This window comes from Tachysurus vachellii, chromosome 11 (assembly GCF_030014155.1).
Source record: "Tachysurus vachellii isolate PV-2020 chromosome 11, HZAU_Pvac_v1, whole genome shotgun sequence".
Classification (NCBI taxonomy): Eukaryota; Metazoa; Chordata; class Actinopteri; order Siluriformes; family Bagridae; genus Tachysurus; species Tachysurus vachellii.
This window is the reverse complement of record NC_083470.1, coordinates 26,241,185-26,258,979: the sequence shown is the minus strand read 5'-3', so window position 1 is coordinate 26,258,979 and position 17,795 is coordinate 26,241,185. Positions and strand designations below refer to the sequence as shown.

General features: G+C 37.3%; 2 protein-coding genes across 3 annotated transcripts; both read left to right on the top strand.

Annotated features, from left to right (window-relative positions):
- The first annotated feature begins 5,096 nt into the window (after positions 1–5,096).
- On the top strand, positions 5,097–6,712 carry LOC132854230 (H-2 class II histocompatibility antigen, A-U alpha chain-like). The gene is made up of 4 exons (XM_060882522.1): positions 5,097–5,154; positions 5,345–5,590; positions 6,045–6,326; positions 6,590–6,712. Exons 1-4 carry the CDS (start codon positions 5,097–5,099, stop codon positions 6,709–6,711), a joined length of 708 nt encoding a protein of 235 aa, XP_060738505.1. The 3' UTR covers position 6,712.
- Positions 6,713–9,286: 2,574 nt separating this feature from the next.
- LOC132853910 (HLA class II histocompatibility antigen, DR beta 4 chain-like) lies at positions 9,287–11,569 on the top strand. 2 transcript variants are annotated; one of them, XM_060881952.1, is made up of 6 exons: positions 9,287–9,356; positions 10,070–10,342; positions 10,542–10,823; positions 11,040–11,153; positions 11,277–11,305; positions 11,404–11,569. In XM_060881952.1, the coding sequence occupies exons 1-5, from the start codon at positions 9,302–9,304 to the stop codon at positions 11,297–11,299; spliced, it is 747 nt and encodes a 248-aa protein (XP_060737935.1). In that variant the 5' UTR covers positions 9,287–9,301; the 3' UTR covers positions 11,300–11,305; positions 11,404–11,569. The 2 variants fall into 2 exon arrangements, with proteins under 2 accessions (XP_060737935.1, XP_060737936.1); XM_060881953.1 differs by lacking the exon at positions 9,287–9,356 and adding an exon at positions 9,590–9,611.
- The last annotated feature ends 6,226 nt before the right edge of the window (positions 11,570–17,795 follow it).

Here is a 17,795-nt window from a genome sequence, read left to right as displayed (position 1 = left end):
ATAGTAGTGAACTTAATGTACACAGATTTGTGTGTGTGGCTGTAGTGTATATATACAGTATTGTGGTGACATTTAACATAAATCAGTTATACCAGTGAAATGTCACTATTCTTATTACCAGAGTTGTAGCACAAACAAAATATTAATGCAAACAATCCATTCAATACTAAATAAAAATAACATTTATTGATTTGGTCTTTGTCTTGTGAATATTTGTTTATTAATGACTGCATTCATTGGACACACTGTTTGTAGAGAATGCACACATACATGAACTGATCTGATTTAAGACCGGCATCATTACATCATGCATAAAATTTTGGTGTCCACTTTTGCCATTTTAAATAATACCATAACTTTTGGCTTACTGTGTAGTCATATAATATATAATATAAAACTCTTCTTGTTTTAAATTCTCACTTCTAGTTATTTCTGTTTTTAACAAACACAAAGATAAGACACTTGTGTCAAATGTATAAATGTGTCTCTGCAATCAAAACAGTGGATATTAAATATTATATATTTATAATAATAATAATAATATAATATATTTAACATAGTTCTGAAGCCCACGTGTCTAAATCTAAAACTTCAAAAATGGCTATTATTTATATTCTTTCTTAAGTTAATGCATGTTTGATAAGAATAAATTTATTTGGGAATAATTTTCCGAGGTGTTTAGACAGGAAATGCAGTGTTCATAAAAAACTCCACATATTTAGGAAAATGCTACATAAACCGACAATTATAATAAGCAGTTAAATTAGGATGGAAATAATGTCATCCTATAACAGGAGAGAGTTAGTGTTTGTCGAAGGTAGCTGATGTGCTGCAGTGGCTGAGCTGCGTTAGTGGAAGATTAGTGCACACACTCACACTTGGGAGAATCTGATTTAAATTTTCGTTGCTATTTTATTATTTTCAGAACTTTGTGAGCAATGTTTTTCATGGGGTTTTGTTTGAGAGACAATAAATATAAATCTTCCAATTCACTTATGACTGATCGATTTTTAGCAACATCAAATCTTCTGTAAATCTACAGAAATATTTGGTTCATCTTGTGTGTAACAACATTTACACAAAACTATATTACAAGACTGATTAATGTTGCCCATTGTGTTATTCCTGTACTGTACTGGTACACATATTGCCTGAAGGTGATACTTCAGTTTCTCCACTAGATGTCCCTGTTGGTGTTGGACAATGACACTGAAAAACTTCTGTGGTAGGACAGATACAAGTTCTGCACAGTGGCTAACCATAACCCTAACCATAACCCTAACCATAACCCTAACCATAACCCTAACCATAACCATAACCCTGAAGTAATTATACTGACGTACTTGTCCCTTAGTGACACATGTTTTTGGATTGCGTAGGAAACCCTTCCGCCCTCCCACTAAGAGGTGTCCTAGTTTGCACGGGTTAGTGTTGAAAACACAAGATCAACTATCAAAGTTGGTCTTACCTTGAACGCAGGTGTCCTTCAAAGTCCATCGGTCTTCTAACAGAGGATCCTCTTCAAGTTCTTTTACCTAATGTATTGTTTGAATCTTTAAATAAAGGAGTCAGACTTAGACTTTTTTGTCTTTTCAGGATCCTCACAATGGGAGGCCTTGTTTTTTATTAAAAGTAGTGTAATAAAGATAGATGTGTGTAATATATGTAAAATAAAAAGAATATGCACTAAGGCTGTCTACATTAGAATGCAGACAATGTGATTCAAGGCGGGCTTTTATACATTCTTTATAATTACTGTTGCCAGTTGGATCTGGCTGTTGGGTTTGGTCGGCTTTGTGCCTTCTAGACGGCTACCATCTCGTCTCACAAACATTTACTGTTTTCCCAAACATATCTCACCGGTGACTCTGTGTGCACTACTAATGTCTTTTTTTCTCTATTCTCAAGGTTAACACTTCTATATATGGTTATACGGTTGCAGTTAACTTCCTGCAACTTGTCAGACTGTGATTATATAGGACTGAAGCTTTCTCTCAACGTGGAATTCGACAGCAAGCTATAAAATACTAGGCGTGCAGATTACTCCCAGCGAATACACAGAAGGCTTCATAAGCTTTCACGACTAGAAACAGCTTTTCATTAATCTATTCAACTCTATTACAGGAGAATACATGATTATAAGAAAAAGAAAAGCATTTCAGAATTCTCTTGAGCATCTGAAAATAAAACATAACACATACTGTAATGCATTATAATCTTCTTTTCTTTTGGAATGTTCTTCCAACTGTCTAGGTACAACGTCTGATCTCTCGGTGTCTTCTCCTAAACACTCATATTCAAATCTTTCAACTCTTCAACCTTTTGTATTTTTACATCAATTTTCCTTTGTTTATTCACCTTACGTTTCTCTTTTCTTTCCCTATTTCTCCTTCTCTTTGTATTATCTATGTCCGTCTGTCTACTGACGGATAAGTTAATAATTGGTTGTGGTGTACCTTTATATTTATTATTATTTATTTGCTGAGAACCAGTATTAAGAGAACCAGTATCAGGGCATAGGTAGAGACCTGCAACTCCATCCTGTACATGCCACTGGCTCACAACAACCCTAACCCTAAATCTAGGGATTCTGAGCCATTCCATTTACAGAACTGTGGTCAGGTCGCTACATGATGCTGGTGGAGGAAAAAGTTTCCTGACCCTCTCAATAATAATTGGATCAATAATATTTAGATCTGGTGACTGTTCGGGCCAGTGGAGATGTTCAGCTTTACTTTTATGTTCATCAGAGCTTTATGTTCATCAGAGCACTCTGTCACCAGTCCTGCTGTGTGTATTACATTTACACTTACATTTTTTTATTTCAGTTTGTACACCTGAGCAATTGATTGTTGACAGGAATGTCCCTATCAAGCACCAGTAGTGGGCCGAGGGAATGTCATGATTTTGTAGCCCAAACTATCACTGATCTACAGACCAGGTGATGAGCTTATTTTAGGGCTTCTTCAGACTGAATCTCTCTCAGACATTGGAGATATGGTGAAGATGGACTCATCGTGTTTTGCAGTTGAGGTGAACATTTAATTCTGCACTGAGTTGAGCAGCTGAGGGTTTTTTTTTCAGATTCTTATGTAAAAAGTTATATTATGAACTTCAATTATTAACAATGAAAGGGAGGAAAAAGAGAACGAAGTGAACGACTTGCTTATAGCTGCTTCAACATAAGCACATAAACTATAAATATAACATAAATATAACTATAAATGGATAAAAGTGCAGTGTGTTGTTTATTAACAAACAAAATTCTAATTGTTGACAAATTTCTTTGGTAAAACATCTGTAATTTGTAAATAGTCTACATTATATTAACACTAAATCCTTCACCTCATTATTAAAATCCATTAAAATTTAGTATTAATTTAGATTAACACTTAACACTTAAGGTAACTTTGAGGTAACACTTAATGCTACTAATTACCTGAAAATGTTAATCTTGGTGGTCAGTTCGTTCTCAGCAGTTTGTATTACAACATTTATGATGTTTATTATTAAGTTTCACATCTTATAGCCTACAGGGCTCTCGAGTTTTGAAGACAGACAATAGTGATCCAACACCAAGCATCTTTAAACATTAAAACAGATCTTACTATTTATCATATATTTAATATGCCGCAGCGCCCAAACTGTATCAGTCCGCACCGCTGTGTCTATGGAACCGGGCAGGAATCAAGCGCGTCTCACCTGGAGCTCTTAGTCGAGCTTGACACTTATCAGCCAATCAGAAATAGAGGCTACACAATAGCCAATGGAAAAATAGCACTATTGTATAACAAACTGACATCTATGGAACAAACAATTAAAGGAAAAACAAACAAATAAACAACAAAAAACAAACAGACATAATATGTGTTCTTATGTAATCACTCTTTAATATATACTAAATTATTGGAGTAGAAACAATGAGAGACTTCAGCAGCCGTATGTTTGTCTGTATTAATTCATGCTGTCGTACACTCACAGGTCACTGTTATAAAAATCCACCACATTAAAGAGATTATCTGTTAGCTCACTGGCTATTAATTAGCTGCACTAGTATATAAATGGATTCTGTATTAGCTCGCTGATTTTAGCAACAAACAACTGCAGACAATTTACAAACCATTACAAAAATAAGAAGAAGGGTCAGAAGGGTCAGAACTCTGACGCACTGCATTATGGGATTTTCAGGACACACGAGACACTGTGTTCTGATTCAGTCGACTCTTTTCTCAGGATCACACAGACGCTCTTTTCATCATGGAGGATGTCGTCGTCTGTTCGGACCTCATCAGTCCTTCAGTGGAGTTAAATAACTAAATGTCATTTTATACTTTTGGGGAAATTTAAAATGCTTTAATTTGCAGATTATAAATAAATAAAAACCTGCCATAGTTAAACTACAAGGCTGTGACACATGACGTGCTTTAGATCTCAGGTGAATGTTATAGAACACAGTTAGATTAATCCACAGGAAAAGAGACACAGAGACGTGTTTACTGATAAACTACTTAAATATGTCACTTATAGAATAAATACATTTTAATTTTTTAATCTTATTAGAATTTTTGTGCATAAAATTAATAATAAAAACATAAAATAGCACACAACCTTTTTTCTTTAGACGCCATTTTTATATCAAGAAAAAACACTGAGCAACATTTTACGAATTGTTTATTTTTATAAACCCTTTACTTTATTAAACCTTTTTAAATATTATGTAATATTATGGAATATTTAGTAAACTGTTCCTAATTTATTGTCTTCTCTCTTTTTCTCCAATTAATGTTAGAGTTCATTTTCCTGCTTTCAGTAAAAACAAACAATCTCTTTGTTTGTTTGTTTGTTTGTTTGTTTGTTTTTTCTCACAACATTTCTGTTCTTCCCCTGTTTGTGTTTTAGTCATCAGTCCTCCTCAGTGTGTAAAACTCATCTGAGTCTCTGCCTGGACACTGATGACGTGTGAGTGATGGGACGCTGTGATTGGATGATTTCTGCTTGACTCTTCACTCCTCTGTATTTCTGTCTGTATTCAGTCTGAGTGTTCAGTCAGTGTTCAGTGAGGTTCATCTGAGCTGCTGATTTACTCACAATCCAGGATGAAGTTATTGTTGATCTTCTTCACACTCATGTGTGTGACGGACACTGAAGCAGGCTGTAAGTCAGAGTTTATTCATGTAAATATTTATTAATGATATTAAATCATCATAATGTCGGAGTTTTAACTGGATTTATATTAAACACGTTGTTTCAGATCATCACAATGTTTTATAAATGATAATAAAGTTTAATGAATCTGTTAATAATCTGATGTTTAAACATGATTCTGTTTCGGTGTGAATTTCAGTTAAACACAACCATCTGAGAATAACCGCTTGTTCAGACACTGATGAGGAGGTAATGTTTGGGGTGAATGGAGAGGAGGTGTTTTATGCAGATTTTAAACAGAAGAAGTTAGTGAATATGATGCCTCAATTCTCTGATCCTATCGAATACCCCACAGGATACGAGTTCGCCAAGGGTGCCATGGACATCTGTAAACACAACTTAGACGTGATGACAAAAGCCTTTAAAGACCAGCCTGTGCCTCAGGGTGAGTAACTCACTGTACACAAAGGAGCTTTTATACCTTTAATATAAAATAATTTACATAAATCTCTTATATTTGTTGTAGATTTGACTGTTCTGAAGTTCCTGAGTATTTAAAGTGTCAGTAAACTTTAATAATTACATCATAAAGACATTAATATACTGAAACCTACAGAATAAACACTGACACTACTAACAGTAGAGTTTAGTGTCTAGTCTAGAGTTTGCAAGATGTTGAGACTTTTTGCTCAGAGTCAGTGAGAACACTTAACACATTACTGAGTACTGAACACAATCAGAAGTGTTGATTTGTCAATAAATAATTAATAATAATAAACCTGTAAGAAAGATGTCCTTAAAACACATTATGTTTAAAATATTCCAGATCTATTAGTGATTAGAAGTTAAATAATAAACACAGTTACACTGATGATTGTGTGGTTTATATTTCTGCCCAGATGCCCCACAGAACTCCATCTATACTAGAGATGATGTACAGCTGGGAGCACAGAACACACTCATCTGTCACTTCATGCGTTTCTTCCCTCCACATGTTACTGTGCGCTGGACCAAGAACGGTGAAGACGTGTCGGACAAATCCACACTCAGTCAGTTCTACCTGAATAAGGACAACACCTTCAACCAGTTCTCTCACCTGTCCTTCACCCCACAGGAAGGAGACATTTACACCTGCACAGTGGAGCACAAGGCGCTGGATTCACCTGACACCAGGACATGGGGTGAGACATGAGGAGTGTTTAATACTGATTCTGTCTTTATTAAGAACAGACATAACCCTCTGTGTGTGTGTGTGTGTGTGTGTGTGTGTGTGTGTGTGTGTGTGTGTGTGTGTGTGTGTGTGTATATGCGTGCGTGTGTGTGTGTGTGTATATCTGTGTGTATGTATGTGTATCTGTGTTTGTGTGTGTGTATGTGTATCTGTGTGTGTGTGTGTGTGTGTATCTGTATGTGTGTGTGTGTGTGTGTGTGTGTGTGTGTGTAGAGGTGAATGTTGAACTTCCCAGTGTTGGTCCGTCTGTGTTTTGTGGTGTTGGTCTGTTTGTAGGTTTGCTCGGAGTCGCTACTGGAACTTTCTTCCTGGTTAAAGGAAACCAGTGTAACTGAAGCTTCAGGTAACTGAAACAATTAAACATCACATGTATTATATCTGATAAAGTGTACAGCGCTAACACAAACCTGTCTCTGTGTTTCAGACAGAGGTGAAGAGACGCATTAGATTCCTGCCAAGAAGATTTTTCACAAAAGAAACTGTACATTAACTCATAGTGTATTTCATCTGTTAGAGCATTGAAATGTTTACCTGTTCCACTGTGCACTTTCTTTACTTACTGCACAAATCTATTAAATTTATTTTCTAAAAATTGATGTTATATGTGAAAATGAACAGGAATATGAGTGCTTAAAATAATAAAAGAAATGAACTTTATTAACAATCAGGTTATTTTTTACACAGAGGCTACATTCAGTATCAAGCTGCACCAGGTTGAACAATAACACATATGAAGACTTGTACATCACACATCACATGTAATATGTTTTATGTGAATAATGTGATCACATGCAAAATGCAAAAGACACACATTTAACCTTTATATATAAAACAAAACAATTATCCATGTGAGAAAAATACACATGAAAAAAAAAAAATAATAAAATGTGAAAATAAACTAATCCTGAAAATAAAAACACACGAGCTGCATGTGTGAAACAGAAGGATATAAAACTCTTATACTGTTAATGTGATTTAAAATTTTTGTAAAGTTTTGAAAGTTATAAATCTAATCATGTAAACACCTTCAGCTACTAAATAAAATGATCAATCAGTGATCTTATGTCCTCATATTTTCTCTTAGAGACCAGTTCTACTTTAACACAGTAAACCTCAGAGGAACAGACACAGCATTAGACTGCAGATTTTCTCTGAATAGACAAACAAATACTTGAGTTTAGAGCAAACAACAAAATGTCTAATGTTTTTATTCTGTATATTATTATTTTTATTCATGTCTAAGATTCTTGAGCTTGTTCTCTTGCATTGAACAGTGTCTCATCAAATCAGAATAAGTTTGAGTGTAAACTAGATTTGTAAAGTTCGTTGCGACAAACTTTAATGTTGGCTTTGACGATGCAAGTATTCGCAAAAGGATGGTGCTTTTTGGAGGCAAGTGGACATAATGGTTAGTGTTACTTTTGTAGGCAAGTGGACAAAAAGATAGGGTGCCAAAACATTTGGAGGCAAGTGGAGTCAAGCAGGTGACATCATCCAAATACTCCTGAGGAAGTTCCCTCAGAGTGTTTTGATATGTCACTTTTCCATGTTGTGCTAATTTTTAACTTTCACGTGACATAATGTGACATCACGTGACATCATCAGAATACCTGTGAGGAAGTTCCCCTCATTGTTCTGAGTGTTTTGATATGTCACATGTCCATGCTGTAAAAGGTTTTTTGATTTTGCATATTTTGGGGGCGGGGCTGCGGGACAACTCAAAGGCCAGTCGGTACACCAATGTAAAAGTTTGTTCAGAGTCTCACCCTAAAGGAGCTGGCCGAGTTTGGTGTAGATAGTTCGAAAGCTTGCCGAGTTATAAACCTCCAAAGTTTATAATGGGAGTCTATGGGAAAAAAGGCCATTTTGAGACCCAGTACCGGAAGTACCGGTACTCGGATCGCTTAGAAACGTCATAGGAGGAGTTACTCTTGATAAATTTTTGTCTAAGCTTAAATAGGAAAACAGAATGTTGGCTTCTACAAAGTTAACATAAATATTAATATAAATGTTTCACCCTGTGGATTTATCTGCAGGCTGAACACTAATTTTACACAGTAGTGACTTAATAAAAGGTTTGTTGTGTTCAGGTTGAATACAGCTTTTCATTTTTTTTTTCTTGTCTTCTTTATAAATTAATCAACAAACATGAAACTGAATCAGCATATTTGTGTTTATTTCTTTGCTTTTCCAGCTTTCTGTAGTGTTTAGACCCAAACACTGCTGTATTAGAGCTGAGAACATTATAACAGTTTTATTAGAGACATAAAAGTCCTTTAGCATCGCGGCTATTAGAATTAGCACATAGTTAAATACAGCAAATATACAACATATATAATAAAATACACACAAATGCTGGTTGAGAAATGTGACGATAGTATTTATTAACTATTTATTACATGCAACATTACAGCAGATTAACATTAAATAAATTAAATATAAAATTAAATGTTAATTAAATGATTAACACAATTTTTCAGGTTTTTTGAAATTATGTTTCTACTGTGTGTGTGTGTGTGTGTGTGTGTGTGTGTGTGTGTGTGTGTAAATGTAACAAAATATATAAATATGTAGAAATCTCTATTTTGTGACCATAAACATTTAACTCTAATTTAAACTTTTTTATTAAATACATATAATAATAATAATAATAAATAAATATAAATATTAAATAAATATAATAATAATAATAATAATAATAATAATAATAATAGTTGTTGTTGTTGTTGTTGTTGTTGTGTATTTGTCATACTTTTGCCCCTGTGCAGTTTTTAGAGAGAATAAAATTGGATGAAATTCTGCCTGGTAACATGTGACTGTGTGTGTGTGGTGTAGGATTGGTGTGTGTGTGTGTGTGTGTGTGTGTGTATTACAGGAGATCTGCTGTACTTTCCTCAGTCAGATCTGAGACTCAGAGAAGAAACAATGTTCAGGCTCCTGATTCTGTCCATCGTCCAGTTTGCGGTCCTGAACACAGCCAGTGAGTGTTTACTGTAATAATGTTAATGAAATAATCTTACTGTAATAATGTTAATGAAATAATATTTTTACTTTGTTTATGTTCAGAATGGGGGGCACAGTGTCTTAGTGGTTAGCACGTTCGCCTCACACCTCCAGGGTTGGGGGTTCGATTCCCGCCTCCACCTTGTGTGTGTGGAGTTTGCATGTTCTCACCGTGCCTCGGAGGTTTCCTCCGTGTACTCCGGTTTCCTCCCCCGGTCCAAAGACATGCATGGTAGGTTGATTGGCATCTCTGGAAAATTGTCCGTAGTGTGTGATTGTGTGAGTGAATGAGAGTGTGTGTGTGCCCTGTGATGGGTTGGCACTCCGTCCAGGGTGTATCCTGTCTTGATGCCCGATGACGCCTGAGATAGGCACAGGCTCCCTGTGACCCGAGGTAGTTCGGATAAGCGGTAGAAGATGAATGAATCAATGTTCAGAATAGAATGAAAAACATTACAGCTCTGTTTAAATAAAGAACCTCAAACAAACAGCGTGATAGAAATGAATGTTTAGAAGTAAATTGTGTTAATTACATTTAACACTGAAACTTTTACAGAAGCTGAGATTTATTTATTTATTTATACTTTTGTTAAAAAGGCAGATTTAAAGACAGATTTAGCGTTAAATGTTAAATAAAGCTGGTTTACTTTGTTTCAGCAGTGTGAATGTTTTGTTGTTATTTTCTCTCAGATGGACATGTGATGTCAACGCCATTTCGGTGTTACTGGAATAAAGATGATCTCAGTGATGCAGAGCTCATACTGTCTTACATCTACAACAAGATTAACTACTTTGAGTTTAACAGCACTCTGGGGAAGTATGTGGGATACACAAAGTTAGGCATCAGTAACGCAGATAGACTGAACAAAGACACTGCAGTGCTGCAAAGACGAAAAGCTGATTTAGAAAATTTCTGTAAATATAATGCTGAGATTTACTCCAGCGATGTTCTGAGTAAAACAGGTGAGATTATTTTACTAACATAAAAACTTTCATTCTGTAATATTTACACTATTATCTCATGTTTAATTTTACACATTAAAATAAATAAAATTTAATCACTGAGCTGCTCATCTGTAACCAGTTACATACTGTATTATTTTATTTTATTTTAGTTTATTTTGTATTTTTAAGTGAATGTTGCTTTGGTTTATTTCTGCAGTTGAACCCAAAGTTAAAGTGAAGTTGGTGAAGAAATCAGAAGGCTCTCATCCTGCTGTGTTGATGTGCAGCGCTTACAGCTTCTACCCTCCACTCATCAAAGTGACCTGGCTGAGGAACGGTAAGGAGGTTGAAGGAGGTCAGACGTCCACTGAGGAGATGGCTGATGGAGACTGGTACTATCAGATCCACTCACACCTGGAGTACACACCTGAGTCTGGAGAGGAGATCTCCTGTGTGGTGGAACACGCCAGCTTCAAAAAACCCATGAGCTATAAATGGGGTGAGTCTCATTACCACTGTCTGATCTACAGTCTGATCTACAGTCTGATCTACAGTCTGGTCAACAATCTGATCTACAGTCTGATCTACATGTCTAAGTCCACAAAACTGAGAAATTGACTTTTAACAAGTCATCAGAAAAATAAGCCCTGATGTTACATCAGTAATAATAATATATTTCTGTTTTATATTAATTAAATCCCTCCGGGTGTCTCAGATCCGTCCATGTCTGAACCTGATAAGAGTAAGATTGCTATCGGAGCGTCAGGTCTGGTTCTGGGGGTCGTGCTTTCAGCTGCTGGATTCATCTACTACAGGAAGAAATCCTCAGGTCAGTGACTGAACCTCCAGGAATCATCTAGAACATCTGTGGATTAGATCATAAATAAAATCTATTAATAATAAACCATTGAACCTGATGTCTGATCTTCATCTGTCTGGTTGTTGTTCTCAGGACGGATCCTGGTCCCGACATAAACACAGGTACGAGTCTGGAGTTAGTTTATATTTATTTACCCAGAATGCTCTGTGTTTATCTTCAGCTACACTAATATCTTACACATGAATCTTCATCTTCTCAGGTCTTCAGGAGGAGGAACACTGGAGTGTTTACTGGAACCTCATCAGATAAACACCTGCTTTATTCCTAACAGTGAGATCTTACTGAGACATTAATGTGTTCTTCTGTTTGTTATCACTTACTTTTAGCTTTTAAGACTTTAATAAAACTCGTGTTAAATATCTTGATTTTAAGCTTTATAAAAATTATTCAGTAGAAAATAAACAAACTGAGTTTAGACACATCCAGATTTCAGAACATGTAGAAATGAAGGGTTTAAAATGAACCTGAAACTTTTCATTATTAAATCTTTATCGCCCCCTACAGTCTGTTTAACTCTGACTCACTTCTACAGGTTTAGTGACTGTTTATTATCAGTTTATACTAACACTCATCTGTACTTTTCTGTTTCTGATCATCAGTCACTTCAGTTTCATTTGAATTGTTTTTGATTCTGTTTGTTTGCTGAATCTTTAAACTGAATTAAATAAATCTGAATACATGAAAAACTTTCAACAGATTTCACTTTGCATCAATTCTACAGCTGAAATAATGTCAGATTTTATTAGTCAACTTTTCATCCTAATTATTTTATTGTGTGGAGAATCAAATGTGTCTGAGGTTCAGAACAAAAGAGCTATTAATAATAATAATAATAATAATAATAATAATAATAATAATAATAATTGAGATCATTGTGACTTCATTAAATTATTTTAATTATTTGAATTAATTTGCTTCTAAACGTCTTTGTGACCTTCAGCACCAGAGGATCAACACAATGATTTGATTTATTTTCTCTTGTATTACAGAATATTTATTATTATTTTATAGAAACCTTTAATTGAAGTAAACGAGTGAGACACAACATGAAGGAGAGATGAACAGATGAACAGATGAACAGATATATTTACAGACCCGACTCTGATATCCTGTCAGCTGTGGGATTTGATCTCATAACCTTCAGATAAGATAAAATCTATAAAATCTACAACTTCTTTAGGCTTCGAGAAAAAGAGATGTGAGATTAATAAACATGTAAATAGATAGATAGATAGATAGATAGATAGATAGATTTGGGACTTGAACCCACAGCTTCACCCACTGATCAACACCAGTCCCGTCACTGGTTCTGACTCGTCCTTTATCTCCTGCTCTACATTTCTCTAAAAAAAAATGAATCCTTCCATATTTCCATCTAAATGAAGACCCTCAGCCTTGTACTGATGATCCCACCCATAACATCACACCTGAAGATCTCTCCATGTCTCCATTCTGTTCAGAACATGAACCAGTGTGACCCAGTCATCAGACTCCAGACACCAAACACACACCAGACTCCAGACGTAGGAGACGTTCCATGTGAACTGGACCATGACATTTACATACACATACAGTACATGAGGGTGTAAAGGGATTTCAGTGTCTGTTTCTTATTGCAGTAAAAGTCTGACTTGTTTTATCTAAATAAATTAAACAGAGTTCGTAACATCACGTAATGAGACATCAGATTTAAATAAAGTAATAAAGACTCAGAGCTCGTGATCTTTCAGTGTCCTCTGGCTGCTCGGTATCAGATCATCACACTGCTAACTGTTATACTGTGTGTTAGCGTCAGGCTAATATGATGATATAAAACACAAACCAGTGGATGGAACTTTAGTAAAGATTTATCTAATTAATGTTACATACTGAGTTACTAGTGATGATTTAACTATTTATTTCTGTCTTCTGTAAATATAAAATTTCTTCTTGTATACAGGAGATAAACTGCGCTGTGTTTCACCATCTAATCTTATTTAACTGTAAGATTTTATTCATTGGGGGCACGGTGGCTTATTGGTTAGCACGTTCGCCTCACACCTCCAGGGTCGGGGTTCGATTCCCACCTCCACCTTGTGTGTGTGGAGTTTGCATGTTCTCCACGTGCCTCAGGGGTTTCCTCCGGGTACTCTGGTTTCCTCCCCCAGTCCAAAGACATGCATGGTAGGTTGTCCTGATTACCTGATGTCCAGGTAAATTGTCCTGATTGTGTGAGTGAATGAGAGTGTGTGTGTGTGTGTGCCCTGTGATGGGTTGGCACTCCGCCCAGGGTGTATCCTGCCTTGATGCCCGATGATGCCTGAGATAGGCACAGGCTCCCCGTGACCCGAGGTTCGGATAAGCGGTAGAAGATGAATGAATGATTTAGACATTATGATATAATCTGACATAAAGATATAAGCATTGTGACTGGAGGTCGTGTGCTTAAGGCTCACAGACAGAGCGGGGCAACAAAACCCATTCTGTCAGGAAAGAGCACCTCAGAGGGGTAAAAAATCCAGACCTACATGCAGGGATTGCAAACAGACAGGTTTTATTAAAATAAATATCAAGACTAACAAAACTCAGGGAAACATCTGGGGGGAAAACAGGATACAAGAAAAATGAAATGAAGAGCATAAGACAGAACAAACCGTAGAAATGAGGACTCAGTAACAAATACAGACACAAGACCACAGAGATAAATATGGGGTAATTAAGGAGACATTAGGAACATGTGTGCAGAGGCAGGAACAAAGCCTGCCAGGATGCCCTCTGGTGGTCAGGTATGGAATAGTCCAAGCCATCTGACAGTTTGATCTAAACCAGTAACACAAAAAGGTACAGAATAGTCAGAGAACATGTTAATGACACCCCGATGTATATGGGACTGTATGAGTATCTACTCTATAGAGTATCATAGAGAAACTGAACTGGATCCTGAAGCAGTAGCGGATCACAGCATTGTGCTATAATAATGTACAACTCAGTTAAATCCAGTGAGACTCATCAACCATAACTTCAGTCTTCTTTCTCAGCTTCTTCTTAACTTTATTTTTCTTTCTCCTTGGTGTGGTTCCTTGATATATGATATATGTTTCACATGGAACTGTGGATTTAATCAAAGTTCAAGTGTAAATGCTTTAAAAACTGTAAAGGTCGACTATTTATATCTTTCAGTGTGTAGAAATAATGTTATAACTTTATCTTACCTTCTATTGGACATTTTAAATGTAAAGAACAAATAGACACCATGTCATTATACACATTTAAATAATGTAATAATTTATCAGTAACCTTTCCAAGTCACAGGTCAATGTTTTCTCCATGTTTTGTGATTCCTGTCTTCATCTGACCATGAACATGTACATCATGAACCACACAGTGCCATCTAGTGGAGACACTGAAGCATCAGTGTTCAAATCCATAACGGTTCTGTGTGTGTGTGTGTGTGTGTGTGTGTGTGTGTGTGTAGACATACCTGTATGTAAACACTGACACCTGCTGTAATTCTGAGTAACTGTCTTTCTTTTGTTGGTTTATAACAACATTCATTCAACACCAAACATCTACAGTATCATGTTCAGGAGACATTCATCAGGAGAGGTTTATTTCATTTATTATATCATATATTGCGTAATGCCTTCAAGTGCAAATTACACTCACTGTGTGTGTGTGTGTGTGTGTGTGTGTGTGTGTGTGTGTGTGTGTGTGTGTGTGTGTGTGTGTGTGTGTGTGTGACTTCATTTCGTAGACCCCACATACACTAGTATGTCTAAACTTCCTGTAATTTAGAAATTATTAAAGGAAGCTCAGTGTTCTATAGCAAATAAAAGTAAGATTCAGTCAGATGTTATTCTTCAGCTCTGTGTTTAGTGTTAATTTAATTTCACTTTAATCTCTCAGTTATAACCCTACACAGACTTGTATTTTCACACACTGTGAAAATTGAAGTCAAGTCAAATCAAGTCAAGAAGCTTTTATAGTCATTTCAGCATGTATAGCTGTTACAGTACACAGTGACATGAGACAACGTTTCTCCAGGATTGTGGGGCTACATAAAACAGGGCTATAAGGACTTAGTAAGTGGTCTTAGCCACATAAAGTGCAACTGTGCAACCTGGTGCAAACAGTGCAGGACAAGACAAACAAGACAGACAAGACAGTGTAGGACAAAAGACAGTGCAGACAAAAGACAATACAAAAAGTACAAAAAAATACAATACACAAAAGACAATAAACAGTAAACAGAAACAGTGCCGACCGACGAGTGTAAATACTGTATGTAAATACTGTGTGTTCAAACAATATTTCGTGCCGTAATACTAGAATGAACATAGTTTCTAAGAAGCAGGTTCCTGAGACAATGTATAGAATTGTGCAAAAACAGCAAACGACTGAAATGTTGGACAGTTTGTGCAAAACAGCATGTAAACAGTTTGATGGATGTAAGCAGCATGTAAACAATTTGATGTCAGTGTGAGTGTTTGGTGTAGGTCTGTGCAGTCCATACAGATGATGTGCGTGTGTATGTTGTGCTCAGTACAGTTCAGTTCAGTGCTCAGTACAGTTCAGTTCAGTACAGTTCAGTTCACATAATTATGATTTAGTGCAGCATGAGGAACAGGACAAGAAAACAGACAGTGGGTCACATTCTAACATTTCACCTTTCTTCTTTACACAATAATAAGCACACCTGCCCCCCCCCCTCCTTTAAAGCTGATTTGTGACAATGTCCATTGTTAAAAGTGCTATACAAATAAATTGAACTGAATGTAACTCACCACACTGATAGGTAAATAAACCCATACTAGTGGAGTTACTGAAGCTCCCTGTATACTCTTTTCTCCATGTGTACTCCCTGTATCTTTTCTCCTTGTATACTCACTCACTTGACCACCCTTTTGGGATAGGGGCTTTGACCCCGTCGCCGCTTTGCATACGCCAGGGCACACGCTCGGTAGCCAGCTACACCACTGACTTCTGAACTGTGGCTTCTGGCTCAGGCTGGAATGACCAGGCCCTTCAGGAGGCCTATGTGCATGGCCTCTCCTAGGAGTTGAACCAGCTCGCCAGCCGCATTGATAATCGCCTTCGGGCACGCCAAACTGAGCGACAGGAAGTAGGAGGCCCCACAGTGAACGCTCATGCACTTATACCCGTTCTGATTATTCTGAGTCCCAAGAGACTTCTCCAGAACCCATGCAACTGGGTTCCACAACGGCTCATTCCATTCTGAGACCTCAGCCCCGATTCAGGGCTCAAAACGCCAACAAGTCGTTAAACGACAGGGGCCCTCCCAGGTAGAGGAGCCTGGGCTGGTCCAAGATGTGACCCCTTGCTGTTCTGGCCTTTTCCTATCTGCCACCCTCTGTTTAGGGGAAGGTAGAACAAAAAACCTCCAGGCCTTTGTCGACTCGGGGGCAGACAGTAATTTTATTGATGAAGATTTGGCCCACAGCTTGAAGCTCCGTTTGAAGGCACTTCCACAACCCCTACCGGTTCAGTACCTGGACAAGCATCCATTGGCTGCTGGGCCCATAACCATGCAGACAGATCGGCTCACCTTGCACACTGGTCCTCATACAGAGCGTCTGTCACTCGGGCTCCTGAGTTACGCCTTATCTTGGGCTTCCCCTGATTGTGGCAGCATAATCCGCAAATAGACTGGGCCACGCAGACAGTCGCAGTCTGGGGCTCTCACTGCACCCAGAGCTGCCTTGGAAGAGCACCTGCCCCTGCGCCCTCCCCACAAGGGTCTGTGGACCTGGCAGGGGTCGTAGAGGACTACTGAGACCTCCAAGAGGTCTTCCTAAACAGAGGGCCCAGCCCCTGCCATTAACTTGGTCCTGGGCACAGCTCCTCCCAGGGGCAGACTCTTTTCCCTTTTCCTGCCGGAGCATAGGACCATAGATCAATATGTACAAGAGGCTTGTTCTTGGGACACATTCGCCCATCCACATCACCAGCGGGTGCAGGCTTCTTCTTTGTTAAGAAGAAGGATGGGAGTCTGCGCCCCTGTATTGACTACAGGTGCTTAAAGGCGATAACGGTGATGCCCCCTTCCCCTGATGAACTCAGCTTTTGACCAGCTGCAACAGGCCAGAATATTCTCTAAACTTGAGCTCCACAGTGCATATAATCCAGTGGCGGTTCTAGGATTTTTCTGTAACAGGGGCCATTAAGGGGTCACATGTTACATTCAGGGGCCAAGTTTTATTCAGTATGGTGCAAATACATTTCGGCAGTCATTCCTTTTTCAAACGCTCTAATAAAAAATTATGAGCCAGTAAAGTTCTTAATGATTTTTTTCATTTATTTATACTGTGCATAAAGAACACAATGCATCACACACACACACACACACACAAAAGTACAGCACAGTCATTAATTGATCATCTCATACAGTACACTCTAATAAGGTAAAGTGCAGCAGAACAAATTCAGAACAAACAAAGAGTTATTTTAACATGTACGTACTGTATGTTAACATAACACTGTTTCCAAACACAATACAGTTCACAGTGTGGATATATTTACCTAAACATTTGTTTCTTATTTCTCATCTTTTTCACATATTGTCAGAAAAACAAATTACAAATTAAGCCCTTT